At 32.5% G+C, this 21957-nt stretch overlaps 1 protein-coding gene across 1 annotated transcript in view; it reads left to right on the forward strand.

Annotated features, from left to right (window-relative positions):
- BRIP1 (BRCA1 interacting DNA helicase 1) overlaps positions 1-21957 on the forward strand; it is a 182801-nt gene that overhangs the window by 144432 nt on the left and 16412 nt on the right. The window contains 1 exon segment of the mRNA XM_079131358.1: positions 11311-11423. Within this exon segment, the coding sequence (XP_078987484.1) occupies positions 11311-11423 (113 nt within the window).

The raw sequence follows: 21957 nt of genomic DNA on the forward strand, positions 1-21957 counted from the left end.
TCTCTGTAGTCATCACTTCTTAAGCCTCTGATCTGCCATTTCAGTCAGGACTAATTTGCTCTTTAAGCCCATCTAAGTGTTGATATTCTGAATTTTTTTTACATTGCTATCATCCTAGGAATTTTATTTGCATACATTTTCTGCGTTAGATCACCCATTTCCTGGATATTGAATTTTCCCCATGTCTTGTTTACTTTTTTTCATTTTTTTTTTTTTTTTTTTTTTTGTTTGTTTGTTTTTTCTTTTTTTCAGTGCTTGGGAATGAACCCAGGGTATCAAGCATGTTCTTTCCTCTGTTCTATACCTATAGCCTTCTTATTTTTCTTATAAAAGATAAGGTCCTCCTGTGTTGCCCACCCGAGCCTCAAAGTTCCAATATTCCTGTCTCAGCCTCCCAAGTAGCTGAGATTATATTCGAACACCACTATATCCAGCCTACTCTTTGATCTTTGTGATACACATCTTCTAACAGTTTCCTGAGTTAGTTCCTTATACTTCCATTTCCTGAGACTTTCTGGACTTCAGCAGGCCAAACTGGCTTATTTCCCAGAATAGTTGTGTAGGTACATCAGTTTAAACTTTCTCCTTTCTGCACATTTACCATTTGTCCATCTGCTTTTCATATATTGGGGATTGGAGTTAGATGTTTCTGAGTTTAATTGAAGTTGAAGATTGTTTCTCTTATCTTTTAATGGAGGGCAGTTTTTGAGAAGTAAGGGAAGAGGCAATTTTTTTTTTAACTTCCTGAAACCAGAAGTCCTGATTACTTTCTAAGCTAAAGCATTAGCTTTTAAAGTGCTGATTCCATATGCCTTATTCTCACACTCCTATATGCATATTTGAGAAGCTCTGAATTTTATATTCCTGGAAATAATATTTTAAATGTAGAAAGTACTAGTATAATTTTTAAATCAGATCTTACAGATAAATGGTAGAAAAGTAGAAATCTCTAATTGGACTGTGGAGGTAATAAACTGAGTTTTGACTGAGTTTTAGGTGTGATCTCAGTATTTTCTAATACTCATTTAATCTTTTTTCTAATGTACATACTTTCTCTTGCTGGTGTTTTAAAATGTTTAATCTTGCAAAATCTGAGCCTAAACCCACTGTCATTGGAAATAACTTCTCCTTTCTACATCAGCCATTGCCACCAAACCTTTATTTTCGTCCCCCAGGGCCATCATGCTTATTATTACATCATCTGGCATCCACAATACTCTTCCATAAGAGACCTTGCCTTCTTCCAGAGCTGTATAGATGTGGGAATAGGTGTAGCTGTAGGTCTCTGGCTCTTACTGAATGCTGCACTACTAATTCCCCTTAACAAAGCCTCTTAATATGGGCCCATTTTTTTAAACCTTACGGTGCTCCCCCCCCCCTTTTTTATTGCTGGGGTGTTAAACCCAGGAATTAAGATATTTGAATGAAACAATATTTAAACTAATGCAGGACTAATCATGCTCTCATTCTCATACGTCGTAAAAACCCTGATTTGGGGTGAATAGCATAAGATAAGGAACATATAGCCTACATAGTCCTATGACTTTTTTCCATATTCATAAAACAGTATATTACATCAGAATGTAAAATCCACAAAACCCTGCACTGGGTTTCAGAAATATGAGATAAGTAATGACTTTCTAGCCTGCTTTCCCCTAATGTATGATGCTTTGTACTGTGTCATGCTCATTATCATTATTCAGCCACCTCTATGAGTTAAGGTTGGCAGGAATTATTTCCCTCTTTTTATGGAAGAAACTCAGAAAGCAAGCTATCTATCAGTGCTGTGGCCTACCCAAGGTCAAACAGCTGCTGAGTATCAAAGCCTTGACTTTAAACCATGTGCCTTTGCCAGTCTACATCCTTTCTTCAAAATAGACCATGGCATGAATGTTGGCATTTTCTAGAGATGATAATTTAAGCATTTGCAGGTTTATCTGAGCAATATTTTAACACGGATGGCCTAACTAAATTGCCACAAAGCCTATTGCTCTTTTTAAAACAATTAAAGTTAGCCCTTTGGAGAATAAGCGTATTTTAAATTTCTTGTATGTCTCAAAGTATTAACTGTTCTTTTTAGAAAGAAATATTAATTTCTGTTTTTGTCCCATGATTTTATATTGACAGTTGGTTTTATAACAATAGAAAATTAAAATCTAATGCTCCATCCTGAGATGTTTTTATGTCATTATTGTTGAAGCATTTACTCAGGAGTGTTTAAATTTTACTCAATAAACTATTCTGGACAGTAGCCACAAGCCAACTTATTTTAACCAGTGAGGTTGAATATGTGGAGACCAGAAGATAACTGACTTAAACATATATATATATATATATATATATATATATATATATATATATATATATATATAATTTTTTTTTTTTTTTTTCTGTTCTCTTTCCCTCCCTCCTTCCCTTTCTTTCTGTGTGTGGTAGGAAATGAACCAGGGCCTTGTGCATGCTGGAGTAGCCCTGTACTCCTGAGCCACACTCCCAACCCTATTTCTTAAATTTGAAATTTTCAGATATTTTTTCCCAACACTGACAATGTATGACACAAAGCTTAACTTCACTAATCTTATTTGTTAAATAAGTATCTTAACCAAAGCAGTCTTAAAGCACGCATGAAATAAGCCATATTGTTGTTGTTATGTCTTGATTCTTCTTTCTTGGTATATTATTTTGGTTAAGTCCTAATGTAACAGAAAGTGAGTACCAATTGAAAACTATTTCTAGTATAATTTGTTTTTATTTTAAAAGTGATCCTGTCTTCTTAATTCTGGGCAGAAACCTTTTTCCCCTTCATTTAGAAAAAAATATGTACTATATTTGGTTAACTCACTGTCTTAGAAATCTTGAAAATATGCCAGATGAAATAAAACCAGCTATATTCCTTTTATCTAGCTAAATTATTTCACATATGAGATCTGATGCTGAATTTAGAATTTTAACTTGGAATTTATATTGTGATACAATGATAAAAGTGTTTACACTGTAGTGATACGGAGTAGTAAATGTCTCTAATGCACAGTCTCTGTCTTCCAGATTTGGTTAGCTATAAATGTTTAGGTTTAGGCTCTGTACCTTGGCTAGAGTTAAAACTATTCTTCTTGAGTGTTTGCTAGACAAATGTGTTTATTTTTCTGAAGTTAAGTTTTCTTAATATTTTTAATTAATGAGCTTAGCTGGTTATTTGTTCTTTATTTTATTTGGACACTTGAACTTTTGTCTTCAAGCTTACATGAAAGAAAAAACTATATTCATCTAAGTAGATTGCTTTCAGGAAAGTATTTATTACTGAAATCACAGTACATATTTATCTGAAATGGGATAAAATCCACCATTTTTCATGTGAGGCAGAGGTAAAGTGAAGAGATGCATTTATAGTTTCAGTTCATATCTGTCACACCATTTATTTCTTCAGAAGCTACTTATAAAACTCCTAAAAGGCTACTCTTGCACAGAGCTATTTAAGACCAACACAGTTAGGTTTGACTGAAAGTTAAAAAAAAAGATCTACTGTTCAAAACTGTGACCTAAATTTGTTGTTGACATATGGAATATAATATTTTTGATTATGTTGTCTATTACTGCTATAAGTACTATGCTACTTGTACTGTTTCTAATAAAATTAAGACGTGGAGAATTTAAGGAACTTGGAATTTGATCTCAAGTATATTATAATGGTAAAAATCAGAATACAAAATCATATAATTTCTACTCAAATACTGTCTGTCTATTGGAAATCTTTACAAAATTCTCTAAATACCCCCTCAGACAGACTTGATTGCTAATGTCTTTACTATTTTGGATTTGCTACTTAAGTTAAATTTTGATCCAGCTATGTTTTTAGTTGTCTCAAAACTAGTAAATTAAGGGTGCTTTTTGTTTTGTATGAACTTTGAAATCCAGTTATCAAAAATTTTTGTAAATTCATACAGTGTCCAAACTGGTCGTTTGCAAACTCCAGTGGCTACATGAGTTAAATAGATTATTTAAATGAGTGAGCTCATTGAAGACACTGGTAAAACAGACAAATTTTTAGGTGTTGGCAAATAATGCTCATTCTTTGAAGCTGTAGTAAGGTCCACACAAAACACAACTGTGGCCCTTCAATTTGCAACCTTCGATAAAATAACTTGCCTTCTCCTCCCTTCTGTTCTCACATCCCTCCTAATTTACACGTATACTAATTTATTAGGGTTGGGGAGCAAGTGATTTAAACTCCTTCCAGAGAGTACAATTAAGTATAGCTTACTATTTTGGGAAAGGCTTGTAAAATGTATTTGAGAAGTAATGTTAAATGGTCTAAAAGATCATCTTTCCAAACCACACTTGAGCTCAATTTATGGTGTTTACTTTTTGTCAAAACTTAGAAAAAACATTCACAGTTAACTTCCATAATATGAAATGTCTGTCTCATTAGGCATTAAAGAAGCATTGGTCAACAGGTATAATGTTGTTAGACTATATAGCTAATGTGAATGTGGGCACTGACCTCCCAAATAGATCAAAGAGTAATCTCTTTGACAGTTACAAGATGGCAGAGCTTGCCTTGGGCCTTATGCTGCTTCATATTGAAACTATTTGTTTGGAAAGCATGCCTGAGGGATAAGAATGTGTTTATAAGGATGAGCAGGTAAAAGTAAAAGGTTGTCTTTTGACATTTCAACTAATCCCTTCCAGCCTTTGGTTTACTTAACATTTAGGCTATTTGCTGGCAGGAGAAACTGGCTTTTTCACATATGCTGTATGTCATTTTAAATTGAGCATTGATTTTCATGCCTGATAATCACTAAATGTACAATATGAAATAGATTCTGATGTTATTAAAATGAAATGTATTGCCTTCCTATCTTTTCTAAGCCATTAGTTTTATCTTTTATTCTAAATAAGTATGATTACCCAAAGATAATTTATTAATGAATTATTTATTAATTGAAAGAAGATTTTATTTAAAAAATAAAGTTAACCTTTATATATGGTTCATTTCAAGTTTGTTTTGTTGTTGTTGTTTATTGTTTTTTTTGTTTTTCACCTAAATTAATTCCCCGAGGTAAAACATTGGCAGTATTTTAAAAGTCTTTTTGGATTGCTAAAAAGTGACCCATCACAAGTGATATTTATGCCCAGGCAATTTCAGGTTTTGGAACATTTTCAATTTCAGATTTTCAGATTATGAATGTTCAACCTATACTGAAAAGACTGCTTTTTCTTGCATAGTTTTACAACTTCTTAGAGTGTAAACTCTAGTAATTAATTTTGAAAGTCCAAAATGTTTCCAAGAATATTACTCTACTTTCATACCTTTAATTAGGCTAGTACTACAAGAATATACTACTATATACTTGCCTAAGAATACTACATAGAAGAAGATATCTTTTAAAGTTGACTAGCTGAAGGGAGTCCAAGCCGCTCCTGCCTTTTCATATTAGATTAGCTAGTTGCTAAGAATCATAGTAAATATCTGTGAACTTTCAATACTAGCAGTTTTTTATAGGTGAATAAATTACTGTCCTTAAATTCTAGAACTATTTTTTTACTTACTTACTTTTTTTTTTATTTAGTATAAGGAATTGGATCCAGAGGCCCTTAATCACTGAGCTACATTATTTATTTATTTATTTATTTATTTATTTATTTATTTATTTATTTTAAAAATTTGAGACAAGGTCTTGCTAAGTTGCTTACAGCCTCACTAAGTTGCTGAGGCTGATCTCAAACATGCGACCCTCCTGTCTCAGTCTCCTGTCAGTGGTTGGGTGTGCACCACAGGTGTGCACCAAGCATTTTTACTTAATTTACTTAATTTAGATTTCTTCACTCATTCAGTTTTTTTTTTCTTTTAAGTTATAGATGGACACAATACCTTGATTGATTGATTGATTGATTGATTGATTTAATGTGGTACTGATGATCTAACCCAGTGCCTTACACGTGCTAGGCAAGTGCTTTACCACTGACCTACAACCCCAGCCCTACCTTAATGTTTTTCACCTTAATTTTCTTTAAAGTGAAGTAGTAGCATCTATTTTGTAAGACTGTTGTGAGGATTAAATGAAGTAACACTTGTTAATATTGCACTATGCATGAAACTGTATAAAAGCTCAATAAATGTTCTTATCATTACTAAGATCTTTGACTTCCAGCTTTTCCCATTTTGACTGTTTTAATTTTTTTAATCTTTTTTCTAATGTTATTTTTTTATACCTTTATTTTACTTATTTATTTTTACGTGGTACTGAGGATTGAAACCGGTGCCTCATGCATGCTAGGCAAGCACCCTATTACTGAGCTACAACTGCAGCTCCCCTGTTTTTACTTTCGTTGTCAATTTTAGCTCATAGTTCAGAAATTTTTTCTTTAAGCTAAATTTATCTTCTTCCTCAAATATATGTCTTCTTGTCTTTTCTGGGTTGATCATTGGGCTCCTCTCAGTAGCTGGAAAATTGAAAAAATTTTTGACTTTTTTCTCTTTAATTAGTTCTTTAATAAGTTCTACTTGGTCATGTAAGTCCTGTAGCTCCACAATGTATAACAATCCGGACCTCTTCTCCTTTTCGAGTCAGGCTCTCATTACTCTTTCACCAAATTCATAGCATGTCTTCATTTCTCAACTCTCCTACTTCTGTACACTGTAATAAAAATTAACATTTAACACATTTGATAGTCATTTGTGTTCATATTCTTTTCCGCTTATGGTAAGCTGTTGCTAGGCAGAAACTATTTTTTTAACCCGTTTGTATTATTGAAATCTGGCATAGATATCTTGTACCAAGCCAAAACTCTAAATATTGAACTGAATTCAAATTTTCTTTCAGTTCCAGTTTTTTTCTTCACATTATGTCAATTTTTGTACTTTGAATGTTGCTTTTAATGTCTCTACAGTGTTCTTTTTTAAAAATTTTGATTCATTGTACACAAATGGGGTACAACTTTTGTTTCTCTGGTTGCACACGAAGTAGAGTCACACCGTTTGCATAATCATACATGTACATAGGGTAATGATGTTTGTCTCATCCTGTGTTCTTTCCTTTCCCCCCACCTCCTCCCCACCCCTTGCAGCATTCTTGAGAGATGCTTAAAATTTTCACTCAGTGTGAAAAGACTAAAATCATAATACATTCATCTTTCAATATCTGCGAGGGGATTGGTTCCAGAACCCACTGTGACTACCAAAATATACAGATACTCAAGTCCCTTGTATGAAATGGGGTAATATTTGCATATCATCTACATATATCCTCTCATATACTTCAGTTCATCTCTATATTATTTATAATACCTAATACAGTATGAATGCTACATAAATAGCTGTTATACTGTATTGTTTAGGGAATTACAACAAGGAAAAAATCTGTACATGTTCATTCAACACAGTTTTTTTTCTGAATATTTTCATTCTTTGGTTAAATCCACTGATATAGAACTCAGCAGTATGTAGGAGCAAGTATACATTATTCTCTTTCATTCAGAACTTGCATTTTACTTTTTTAAAGGAGAAATGTTTTACAGGGAAAGTTTATTTAATTTATTTGTGTGTGTGCGTGTGTGTGTATGAATAGGTTAGTCTGAATTGTTTATGCCATATAAACACTTTTAAAATACATAAAATAGTTCACTCTTGTGATGATAAAATTTTAAAGATTTAAGAGTAGAGACTTTGAGACACTATGTATTATGTCAAATGCACTAATGCTTTTTATAAATTTAAAATTCAGCTTTGAATTTTATATTTGTTTAGGTCATCACTGAATGCATTTATATATTGATTCTTTTATACCAGAAATGTGCCTTCATGTATGTGAAGTTTCTTTGCTCTTATAGATGTGTTTTATTGTTTCTATTGATCTCTCAATCCTAATTCTTCTTCCTTCTTCAAAATTCTTATTAAATTGGTTGGGTGAATTTTTATTTCAGCTACTGTATTTTTCTGTTGAAAGATTCTCACTTGAACCTTTTAAAAATAATTTTCACTCTGCTGAGATTCCCTAAAGTTCCCTGATTAAACAATATGTTTTTATGTTTTTGTAACAGATACTTTAAAGTCTTTGTTATTATCCCCCTCTTGATTGGTTTCTGTTAACTGTTCTCTTATATTTCTTCTCTATTTTGGGTTACTTTTCTTACTAATTTTTATTACATGCTAGATCTTATGGATGGTACATTCAGAGATTCTGAATTCTGTTATCTGCTTCTGAAGAATATTAATTTTGTTCTTTGTAGGAAGTTCAATTAGTGTCTGAGCATCTTGAACTTGTGTGGGCATGACTTAATGAAATATTTATCAGTGGAGATTTGGGAAAAACTCAAAATCCGATCTTTAAACATTGTTTTCCTGTGGATCTTGTCAGGGTTTGGTTTATTCTTTGTTGAGGTTGGTTTAGAATAGGCTTCACTCTAAATCGTGATCCTTATTCCTAACATGACACTTAGCCTTTTACGTCTCAGATGGCTGGGGGTTAACAGGTGATAACAACATATTTTTAGTCTGACTGGGCCAGAATTCCAATATCTTTAGACATTCCTTGACTGTTTATATCTCTTTTCTACTCTCAACTTTAATTAGGTGCTTTATGCTACCAGACCTTCAATAGGAACTTCCGAAGACCTGCATGTGGACTATGGGACTGTTCACACTACTCTTTTTTTCTTTGCTCTGCCCTACCAGTAGCAGGAACGTCAAATGCTCAAAACTTTGAAATGCTTATTGAATAAACTCAGCAAAACCACTGTGTTCTATAATGCAGCTGATTGCACTGAAATTGGGAAATTATACCCACAGGAAGATTGAAATGCTTCCCTCTTGAGTGTTCCTTCTCTTATGAGGTGCTGTCTACCCATTGTCCTTTGCTGCTAAAAAGTTGCCTCATATACTTTGTCCATTTTGGTGGTTATGTAAGGTAGGAAATTTAGTCCTAGTTATGTCATCATAACTGGTATGGAAATGAAGTTATCCTTTAAAATATTTGCCATTCTTGTATTAAAAGTAACATAGTATTTATTCCTGGTTGGTTTATTTTTGGATTTAGTTTACCTTAGAAATTTTTAGTTTCAGGTGGATTTTTTTTTTTTTTTTTTTTTTTTTTTTAACAATCTTATTTGGAATGGTCTTTCTTACTTCAGGATTATAAAATCATTTTCTGTACTTTCTTGGGAACTTTTATAGTTTTTCAGTATATCCTGAATTTATTATTATAAATGACAAAAGAGAGAGATCCAACTTTACTCTTTTTGTTTGTTTGTTTGTTTAAATGACGACTTTTTCAAAGGTTGTCCCTAATATTTAATAGTTTATCTTTTTCTCACTGAATTAAAATTCTATCTGTAATATGTACAGAATAAGGAATGGTCTGTTTCTAGACTCTTCTGTTTTCCAGTATTTTCTTTATCAGGTTCCATGTCAGTATTACAGTGTTTAAAATAGGGTATGTTTTGACATCTAGCTGAAAAATCGCTTTTATATTATACAGTTTTTTAAAAAATTAACTCTGGAGTTGTTTTATTCAGTTCAGTACAACTTACCTAGCAATTCAATTTGCAGAATGAGTTTATTGTTGAGAATGTTATAAAGTAGTGGTTCTTGGTACTTTGGTATCTTAGGACCTTTCTGCGTATATCATAAAGATCTCTGAACTCAGAAATATGCACACAGACATTCACAAACTGCAGAAGTCTACCTTTCTGCCCAATAGTGCTATATGGATTGAGCTTAAACCCTTATTTTAGAAGGAAATATTTCAGCATTTAATAATTACTTTTCTAACTAAGAATATCTTCTAAGCTGTAACTGAGAAAGATTTGAATGCTACCACGTTATAAATCACCCTATGCTTTAAAATGCCCTGTGTTCCTTATTCTGTACATATACACACACACACGTTCAAGAATACATTTTAAACGAGATGAACAAAATATTGACAGTATTGCATAGTGGAGGTACATTAAGCAGTTCTCTTTGTGTATAGGCATATTTTTCTGTAACACAATAGTTTTTAAAAATTCAGTACCAAGGGAGTAACAGAGACTAGATGTACCTTCCTTCTTAAGTAGAAAACTGAATGTTATGATGAAACAGTGTGTTAGATATATGCACAATAGAACCGATATTTCTGAGAGGAAGAAAATATAGAAGATGATACCTCCAGTTTAGTTACCAGGTTACATTACATAATGCAGGGAGAATAAACTCAAACTGAGCTCAGCAGTTTCTCTGAGAGGAGGAGACAGTTCAAGGAGGCTGTGACCACAAGAATTTGCAGAGTACCAGAGAGGATGGAGCTATATAGAAAGTAAGTTCCTCTGAAAAGAGGTCCCCTTGACTCTTTGACTAGTGATTGGCACATACATAAGAGGCCAAGAGGAGGAGGCAGAACAATTTCTTGAATTTACAAAGGACTACGAATAATTTGTATTCTCACTAGCCAAAGTAAATCAACTGGTTCCAAGTAATGTAGCTATACTCCAGTAGAAAATACCACATTATTATAATAATAATACAAAAAAATCCAGTAACTATTGATATAATATTTACAATATCAAATGGTCTAAACATCCCTATTAAAAAGCAAAGATTAATCAGGTGTGATTGTGCACACCTGTAATCCCAGCGATTTGGGAGGCTGGGGCAGGAGGATCACAGATTTGAGCCCAGCTTCAGCAATTTAGCAAGACCCTGTGTCAAAATATAAAATAAAAAGGGCAGGGACATAGCTCAGTGATAAAGTGCCCTGGGTTCAATCCACATTGCCCCCCCCAAAAAAAAGAAAGAAAATTATCAGACCGGATAAATATAAAAGAATGAACTAGTTATATACATTTTAACATGGATTAATTCCAAAAAAAGATATGCTAAGTAAAAAAAATATGCAAATGATTACACACAGTATAACATTTATGTGAAATTCTAGAAAAGGCAAAACAAAGCAGATCCCTTGTTACCAGGGTGAGCAGTAGAGGAAGAAAATCAACTGAAAAGAGATAATAACAAACTTTTATCAGCAATAAAACTTATATTGTGATGGCATGGTAGTTACAGTTATGTTTGTCAAAACTCATCTACTCACGTACGACAGTGTGTGAATTTTATTGTATGTATATTATCTCAAAACTGATATCATCACAAGTATATGCATGAGGGATTTAAGGGATGTAAGGCTGAATAAAACTGTTTTAAATGAATGAAAAAAATATACTGAAAAACAAAATATCTCTTTACCCTAAAAAAAGTGAAAATGCTAGAAGTTAATATTATTTTGAAAATAAGCTTTCATTGTTTAGTACATTTATTACATATTTTTAAATCATTAGGTTGAACTAAAGCGACAATATAATGACCACCATTCAAAATCGAGAGGTCTTTTACCTGGCCATCAGTGGTATGAAATTCAAGCATATAGGGCCTTAAACCAGGCCCTAGGTAGGTAAGTTGAGTGAAATTTTTTATTATATTACTGTAATATCTGTGATCACAGCTATGTGTAGAAATAGTATTGCTACTTTACTCTTTAATAAATGTGGTAAATTTTATTTAACTAGAACCCTAAGAAGATACATTTTTAGTGTTAGATGTCACAAGTGAAAGTTGAAAAGAGTAAATAGAATAAATTAGATACCCCAAAACCTCAAAATTTGCTTAAGTTTCAAGAAAGTTTATGATGGCTAAACAATGAGTGGCATACAGAGATGCTGAGTAAATGTTTATTAAAGGAAGCTCAGCAACAAATTAAAAAATTTTTGTCACATGAACATCAAAATAATGATCCAGATAATGATTTTATAGGTGAAAATTGTTTCTCACCCAACATATGTCAAGGAACAAAATTGATATGCCAGCTATGAGAGGAGTTAGTCTGTTTTCAAAGTGTACTTTGTCACTAAAGATGTATAGAATACTTGTATTTGCTAAGTAACTTTTATCAAATATAAACACAAACTATTACAGAGCCTAGTGAGATCTTACAGTTGCATCATTTTTTATTCTTTTTCTATATAAAGAAGGCAACTGATAGAAAAAAAAGTATTTTCATTCTGATGTCACTTCTAAGGTTTAGATAACAATATGATTGCAGTCTACACTGTCAGTGTCTTCTCTGCATAGTTATAATATTGATGGATAACCTTGAAACTGAAGAATATTGAATAATTTTTAAAAAGAAAAGATAAAATATTTACTTTTTAAAAAGTGGAACTGGCCATAAAGCTATGGTCCTAGTAGTAAAGAACACCAACTAAACATTTAATCACACCACTCTTTGTACTGGGGATTGAATCCAGGGGCACTGTACCACTAAGTTATATCCCTGGCCATTTTTACGTATTTTGAGACAGGGACTCTATTAACTTGCCAGGCTGACCTCAGGCTTGTAATCCTCCTGCCTCAGCCTTTCAGTTGCCACTTTGCCCAGCTAACATTTAATCATAATACCCCTTTTTCTAGGGATTCTGGTCCTTCAAGATGGGTGCTTTCTGAAACAAGCTTTTAAGTCATCACTTTATATCATAATTTCTTATTATAGTACTACTTCCAAATTTTAAACACTATATTCAGATTTTGTACAAACTAATTTAAAATTTTATATTCTCTATTTATAAAATATAATTAGCTTATTCATGTAATATTTTGTTTCTAAAGAATCAGTAAGATTTAGAAATGATTTAAATAAAAGAAACAGGTTAAAACTGGGCATATGCCTCTGTTCCCAGTGTTGTATGAAGCTGAGGTAGGAGGATCACAAATTCAAGGCCAACCTCCACAACTTAGTGAGATCCTCAGCAACTTAGTGAGAACATGTCTCTAAATAAAAAATAAAAAAGTCTGGTGAGGTGGCTTGGTGGTAAAGCACCCCTGGATTCAATCTTCAGTATCAGTCAACCAGTAAATTGTGAAAAATCAGATTGAGAATAAAATTATATAAACATAACACAGGACATTTGCAATTCAAATGGAAAAAAAAGAAATAATAAAAATAAACCAATGAATCTAAAACAGCCTCTTTGAAAGGAACAATAAAATTAATAAGCTGCTAAGAAAATTGACTTAAGAGAGAGAAGCCACAATTACTAATATCAGGAATAAAAGAGGTAATGGTACTACAAACCCCACAGACATGAAAAGGCTGTAGGAATATTGTGGACCATTCAATATGTATACATTTGACAACTTAAATTAAATGAACTAATTCCTCAAGAGTCACAGAATTCCAAAATTTACCCAAGGTGAAACAGGTAACTTCAATAGATTTCTCTTGAATTCAAAATTTAAAAAAAAAAGGATCTGATGATGTGGCTCAGTGATGGTAGGGCTCAGTGATCTGATGGTAGGGCTCTTGGCTAGCATGTTTGAGCCTTAGCATGTGTGAACCTCTGGGTTCAGTTGCCAATACCACACACACACAAAAAATTTTAAATGAAAAAAAATTAAAGATCAAGTACATATTTCACATCATTTGATAAGACTCATAATGTATGTTAATTGATGGAAAAGGTACTTCTACTCTGAGGTACTCTTTTTATAAGTGATAAACATCGATCTAAAATAAGCAGAAATCAATTGATTACTTTAATATTATCTTTTTTTAAGCCCACTTAGGACTATTAAAGTATTTGGAATAACATGACTCTATGAAATATAAAAACAGTCTTCAAAAGCATACCAGATGGTTTTGTGACCAGGTTACAACTGCACTGTGAGTTTTTTCACTAGTTTTCTTTACTAAAAGTAAACTCTTTTCTCAAGTGGGCATAATTTATTTGAAGAAGGCAGCATGAAAACTATGGAAAAAGAAAAGGTAGAGCCTTTTTTCTCTTAACTGTTTTATTAACATAAATACCTCAATAGGATACTTTGAACAGCAATCAAGGGCTGGGGATGTAGCTTAGTGGTAGAATGCTTGCAATAATTCCTCATTTTCCTCTCCCCCAACTCCTGGTAAGAGTACAGTTCTGTTTTCTGACTATCAATTTGATGAGTGACTATAATCAAATTTAGAGTATAATACTCTACAGGCAGCATTCCTTGGTGGTGTCCTCTGCCCTTCATTAAAGTTTGACTCTTTGCTCTTCAGAAGTTTTTTTTCCTACCCTAGCACTGCAGGAAAGGGGGAGAAGAAGAAGAAAAAAAAGATCCAAAATAGAGTGGTATGCTGACTTTCCATTAATTTTCAACACTATGCTATACTACCAAAATATTTATTTGATAAGTTAATCTGGATGGGAGAGGAAGCTGTCTACCTGTTTCAGATACTTACCTGCAACTGATAATCCTGGTTTTAACTGCACTCTCATTGACACTTTAGAGTACCTCAAGTTCTAAGTTTTTCTAAGAATTAATCTGACGGCTCTGGGTTCAATTCCCAACACCACCACCATAATGATGATAATGATGATAATAATTAATAATAATAATAATATCCAGGAAGAACAATATCAAGGATGCAGGGAACAGGTTCCAATTCCAAAGAAAGGCAAAAAGAATTCTCAAAATAATTAGGAAGGGAAGCTCTGAGATGATAGCTGTGCAGCAGGCCTGACTATTAGCATAAATTGACTCCAGAGCATGGAGGGTTTGACCTTATTGAGAAAAACTTTTATAGCTGTGGCAAAGTTTGGGAATCCATAAATGACAGGGAAAACAAAGTCACCGATAAGATATAACAATCCTAAGTGTGTATCTAAAAACAGAGTTTCAAAATACATGAAACTAAAACTGACTGATCTAAAGAGAGAAATAAATCCACAATCATAGTTGGAGATTTCAAAATTCCTCTTAGTAACAGAACTACTAGATGATGTAATAATGATATAGAAGACTTGAATATTATTAATCAACTGGACAAATTAACATAATAGAGCACTCCACCCAACAATAGGAAAATAAACACTAATTTCAAATGCACATGGAACACACATCACCAAAAAACTCTTACTAAGTATGTTGTCTAACCATAATAAACAATTGGTTAATTTTTTAGTAAACAGTTAAACTAGAACTCACTAACAGATAAATGTCTATACCCTTGGAAATTAAACAGCATGCTTCTAAATAATCTGTAGTAAAATAGGAAATCTCAAGGAAAATTAGAAAATATTTCAAACTGATCAAAAATGAAAATACAGCATATCAGACTTTTAGTTTGCAGCTAATGCAGTGCTCAGAGGGAAATTTATACCATTAAATTATTATTTTAGAAAAGAAAAGAGTTGGATTCATTCTGTGTTTCTACCTTAACATGCTAGAAAAAGAAGAGCAATAATAAATGTAAAACAAATGGAAAAAAAGAAATTATAAAAATAACTATAAACCAATGAATCTAAAATCAACCTCTTTGAAAAGAACAATAAAATTAATAAGCTTCTAACAAAATTAAGAGAGAGAAGCCACAATTACAGATATCAGGAATAAAAGAGGTACAACAAACCCCACAGGCATGAAAAGGCTGTGGGAATAGTGTGGACCATTCAATATGTATACATTTGACAACTTAGATCAAATGGACTAATTCCTCAAGAGTCACAAAATTCCAAAACTTACCCAAGATGAAATAGGTAACTTCAATAGTGATTTATTGAATTCATAGTTAAAAGCCTTTTGAAAAAATTCTCCACCCAGATGGGTTCACTATCAAATATTACCAAATAGTTAAAGAAGAAATAACACCAATTCTACATGATTTATTTTAGGAAATAGAAGATGGAACCATTTCTAATTCATTTTTTGAGGACATCACTAACCAACTACTAAAACCAGATAAGGATTATACAAAAAAAGGGGGTCAGGTGCAGTGGCTCTCAGCCTGTAATCTCAGCAACTCAAGAGACTGGTGCACAAGGATTGCAAGTTCAAAACCAGCATCAGCAAAACTTAGAGAGACCCTGTCTCAAATAATAAAAAGGACTGGAGATATATCTCAGTGGTAAATTACCCTGTGTTCAATCTCTAGTACTGACGAGGTGGAGGAATGTGAAGGAAATAGGAAAAAAAAACTACAGACCTATATCTCTTCTGAACTTAGGTGAAGATATCTTTGGGAAAGTATTAGCAAATTGGGTGTAAACTTCAAAAGTGGTAGAGCAGAAAACTGAAAATTCTAAAAGCAGTGAGAAAATAGATAAAAATAGTTAAAAATAAACTTTTTCAAAATTCTGGATATTAACCAAAGATTACAGCATTCCAGGAAGCATTTATTCATGATAAATGACCGAAATCTCCTTCAAGAACGTTGAGCTCTGTAGCATTTTGACTTACCTCATTTCCATACCCCTCTGTCCAGATATCCTTAAAAACCAACAGCCTACAGTCTTGGTAAAATCTAGCAATATAACAGCTATTGAGTGGGATATAATTGGGCTAGAGTGCATTCACAGAGAATTCTTAAAGAGTGTTATTTGACTTGTTTGGTGGACCCCTGGAAGACCCCACGTCCAAGATTATCTTTATTTGACTTAACTCTGAGCCACCCAAGCAGTTGTTTAACTTCCAGCTGCATGAGGCACTGAGTAACATTTGGTCAAATAAGAGGTTAACTAAAATTTTTAAGGAGAAAAGCTGATGAAATGTTAATAGAAGATTAAAAGTTCTCACATAGAAGATTAAAAGTTCTGAACTATATCCCACCATTTCAGTTGGTAGAGTGCTTGGGTTCAATCCCCAGCACCAAAAAAATAAAAAAAATAAAAAAATAAAGTTCTCATATATTCCTGGGACTTCACTAGGCTACACATATGTGTAGGACTATGCACTTGACTAGGGATCTGTGCATGCTCAGTAGACCTGAGGAGACCCTAAACTCTCATTGATCTGTTGAAACAGGAAGTACATATTAAGGCAGAGTTGCATATCTGAACATATGCAGAGCTTCTTAGTAAAGAATGGGAGACATATTGGCCCCATACATGTAAAGAACTCTCTGTATGCTCTTTAGCTGCTGAGTAAACTAAGTAGTCTTCAACAGCTGCATATAACAATATAGTCTTTCCAATACTACCTCAGAAAAAATAACAGCAACAAAAAACTGTGGGAGAGAGGAATCCGATTTATAGAGTTGCCACATTATATTATATAAAATGTACTGTTGTTTACTAAAAATATGACATGGGCAAAGAAAGAATAAGTTATTTCCACAAACTGGGGGAAAAAGTAATTAGTAGACTTTTACCTGCCACAGAAACCCAGGCGTTTTACTTAGTAGACAAAGCCAGTTAAATGTGTTCAAGAACTATGAATAAAGAATTGTAAGAAACTATGTGGCCTTGCAAGCACGAGGCCCTGGGTTCGATCCCCAGTACCACAAAAAAAAATAATAATAATAAAGAAAAGAAACTATGTGAATAATGTATCATTTCACCAAATAGAGACTATCGATAAAGATATAAAAACAAATTTCAATTTATTTTAGAAATTCTGGAATTTAAAAGGACAATAATTGAAAAATTCATTAGCAAATTTCAACAGTCAGAAGAAAGAATTTGGCTACTTAAAGATAACATCAATTGAGATCCATTTTCAAGAAAAGAAAGAAAAAGAATAAAGAATAACAATCCCAAAGACATGTGGAACCCCATCAAGCATATTAGTATACACATAATTGTAGTCCCAAAATGAAGAAAGAGAGAAAAAGGAACAGAAAGAATATTTGTAGAAATTATAGCTGAAAACTTTTGGTTAAAAACATTCATTTGAATATCCAAGAAGGTCATCAAACTCCCAAGTAGATGAACTCAAGGAAGTCCATACTTAGATACTAAAAATCAAAGAATCAAAAACCAGATAATCTAAAATACAACAAGAGAAAAATAAGGGGCTGGGGTTGTAGCTCAGTGGTAGAGTGCTTGCCTAGCACATATGAGCCACTGGGTTTGATCCTTAGCACCACATAAAGAAATAAATAAATTAAATAAAGGTATTGTATCCATCTACAACTAAAAAAATATTTTTTAAAAAAGAAAACTTGTCATGGATAGGGCATCTGTGATAAGATTAACAGCTGACTTTTTTTAAAAAAGAAGTCATGGAAATCAAGAAATAGTTGATGAACATGAAAAAAAAAGCTGTGAACAAAGAATTTTATATCTAGTAAGACTATCCTTCAAAAAAAATTGTGGTTCAGTGGTAGAGTGCCTCCTTAGCACATGTGAGACACTGGGTTCTATCCTCAACACCACATAAAAATAATAAATAACAAAATTATTATGTCCATCTGCAACTAAAAATGTTTTAAAGAAAAATGAAGGAAAGAGATTAGCCAAAATAGTTTAACTGGTAGAACGTTAGACTGGAGATCTAAATATGAAGGAAAAATTAAGGCAACCCAGATAAACAAAATTAATCTCAAGCAAATTTATCCTACAAGTAATACTAAAAGGTGTATTTCAGGCAAAAAAAAAGTATTTTAAGTAATAACTCATAATCTACATGCAGAAATAAATAACACAAAGGTAAATAAATAAATACAAAAGACAATACAAATGTTTTGTTTTTTTAAATCTGTGGTGATTCAGGCTCCCTAGATTCACTTAGAACAGTGATAGCTTCAGCAAATAGCTGTACACATGGCTTGAATTTATTATAATAAAAGGATATCAAGCATAATCAGCCAAAAGAAAAAGTGCATAAGGCAAAACCCAGGGGAAACCAAGTTTATAAGTCCTCTCCCAGTGGAGTCACACAGGACACAATTCCCGCAGTAATGAGTTGTGTTATATGTGTGAAATATAGAGGAACTAGTTAGAAACTCAGCATTCAGGATTTGTACTGGGAGCTTCTGCTTAGTGCTTTCTCCATAGTCTACTCTCAGAAGCAAAATAGATTATTGAGCATCAACATAGTGTTTGTACAAACTGTTAGTTACAGTGAGACACTCATATCAGTCACTTATAGGGATCCCTTCTGAAATCTAAGTCATGAAGTACCAGACAGTGGTCAACTTTAATCAGGCCTTTCCCGGGATAATTTAGCCTGCTGTTAATCTTGAGTTTTTTGTTTGTTTGTTTGTTTTTTTATAAAATAGGTACATAAATTCTACCTCATCAGTAATCACAGTAAGTATAAAAGGATTAAACACTGCAAAAGGCAACGTTTGGCAGAATGGACTTTATTTTCCATAATCAATAGTGCAACCAGAAGGAAAATCAACAGAAAATAGGAATCTTTAACAAGACTTAAAGCAACAATTTAAATCTAAGAAACATTTTTAGCACACTCTACCCCACAAAAGCAGAATATACATTCTTCTGAAGTAAGCATAGTACATTATTCAGGATAGATGATATGTTAGGCCATAAATTAAGGCTCCATAAATTTTAAAAGGTCAAAATCATAAAAAGTATTTTTTCTGATCACAGTGGAATGAAGTTAGAAATCAGTAACAGAAGGAAAAATGGAAAACTCACAAATATATGGAAATTCAATTAAATAGTGAGTCAAAAAAGAAATCACAGGGAATTTGGAAAATACTTTATGATAAATAAAAATGAAAACAGCTTGCCGAAATTTTGGGTACACAATGAAAGCAGTGCACATACAGAGTGCTATAGCTGCAAACACCTGTATTTAAAAAAAAAGATTTTGACTGGAGATACAGCTTTAGAGGTAGAGTATTTGCCTTACATATACAAGGCCCTGGGTTCAATCCCTAGCACTTGACAGGGAGAGAAAAAGAATAAGAAGAAATTATTAATCTAACTTTCTACATTAAGGAATTAGGAAAGGAAGAGCAAACTAAATCTAAATCAAGGAGATCAAGGAAATGTTAGTGATTAGAAAGGAAATAAATGAAATAGAGAATTCAAGAAATAGCAGGAAAATACCAAAGCAAGGGAAAATTAATTCATTGAAAAGTTTAACAAAATTAACAGACTTTATCTAACATAACTAGGAAAAAAACAGAGAGAAGTCAGATTGTTAAAATTAGAAATGAGAGAGAGGGCATTATTACTGACCTCACATAAATATAAGCAGTTATAAAAGAATGCCTTAAACATTGTGTGACAAGTTAAATAGCTTAGATTAAATAGACAAAGTCAGAGAAAGACACAAAATACTGAAGCTGAATCAAGTATGAATAGAATATCTGGGGGCTGGGGTTGTGGCTCAGTGGTATAGCACTTGTCTAGCATGTGTGAGACACTGAGTTCAATTCTGAGCACTACATATAAATAAATGAATAAAATAGAGGTCTGTCAACATGTAAAAACTATTTTTTAAAAAGATTAAGTAGAATATCTGAATAGATCTATAAGATAAAATTAGTAATCAAAATATTTCTTTTTTTTGAATGTAAAAAATACAATATATTATATGATAAGTTTGAATGCAAAAACCACATATTTATTAAACACATGATTAACTTAAAAACACCAAGCCAATTTGTTTTAAAGTGCTGCTCATCCAAAATCTTGGACAAAACTATCATCCCAAACTGAATTAAAAAAAAAATTTACAAGGCAAAAACTGACAATAGATATGGACAGGCAGTATTAAACTCAAAATATTTCTTATAAAGAAAATCCAAGATCTGAATGACTTCATTGGTGAATTCTAATAGAAATTTAAAGAAGAATTAGCACATATCTTTTACAAATTCTTCTAAAAAAAAATAGAAGAGGAAGCATCACCTGACTCTATGAGGCCAATATTACCTAATACCAAAACAAATCAAGATTTCACAAGAAAATTACATAGCAGTATTGATTATGACTATAGAAATAGAAATACTTAACAGAACTTAGAAAACTGAATTGTAAAAGGATTATACAGCAGGCTGGGGTTGTGGCTCAGTAGGTAAAGTGCTTGCCTAGCATGTGTGAGGCACTGGGTTCAATTCTCAGCACCACATATAAATAAATAAAGGTCCATCAACAACAAAAATATATATATTTTTAAAAAGGATTATACATCATGACCAAGTGAGATTTATTCCAGGCATGCAAGTTTGGTTCAACATGCTAAAATCAAGGTAATATGCCATATTAGTAGAACACAAGATCAAAACACTTGATCTTTTCAAGATGCAAAGAAAGCATAATACAGTGTGCAACACATCTTCATGATAAAAAATACTCAACAAAGTAGGAATTTAAAGTCGCTTCCTCCTGTAGCTAACATCATACTTAACAATAAAAGCCTGAAAGTTTTCCCCTAAGTTCAAGATCATGACAAGAATGTCTACTCTCACCACTTCTATTCAGTATTGAATGGGGGGTTCTAACCATGCCAGTGAGGCAAAAAAATAAAAGATATGCAGATTGGAAAGGAAAAAGTAAAACTATCCTTATTTCCAAATGACATGATATTCTACTTAGAAAATCCTAAGGAATCCATTAAAAAAAGCATTAATAAAGTTCAGAATGTTTAAAATAAAAAAATGGCAATTTTATTCACTTGCAACTAAGAATTCAAAGATGAAGTCGGGAAATTTTTGATTAAAATAGTATCAAAAACAATAAAATAATTAGGAATAAATTTAAGGAAATGAGACCTGTAAGAAAAAAAATGCAAAAACTTGTTATACTAAATAAAAAGAATCCCATGTTCTTGGTCTGAAAGACCTATTGTTAAGATATCCACCCCTACCCATATTGACCGACAGATTTAATGCAATACCAGTCAAAATCCCAGCTGGCTTTCTGACAGAAATTGAAATGCTGATGCTAAAGTGATTATGAGAATATGAGGAACCTGCATGACCAAAACAAGGAAGACAACAGATATAAATTTTCTTGATCTTGGAACGAAAATAGTTTCTTAGATTTGATTTCAGAAGTACAACCAACCAAAGAAAAAATGAGTATATTAGATTCTGTCAAAGTTTAAATTTTTGTTCAAAGGACAATATTAAGAAGTAGAAAAGACAACGTATATAGAGAAAATATTTGCAAATCTCATATATCAGGATCTAATATTCAAAATGTTTTAAGAATGCTTATTATTTAGCACTAAAAAGACTAAATATGCCATTA

This window comes from Sciurus vulgaris (genome assembly GCF_902686455.1).
Source record: "Sciurus vulgaris genome assembly, chromosome: 3".
Taxonomy (NCBI): domain Eukaryota; kingdom Metazoa; phylum Chordata; class Mammalia; order Rodentia; family Sciuridae; genus Sciurus; species Sciurus vulgaris.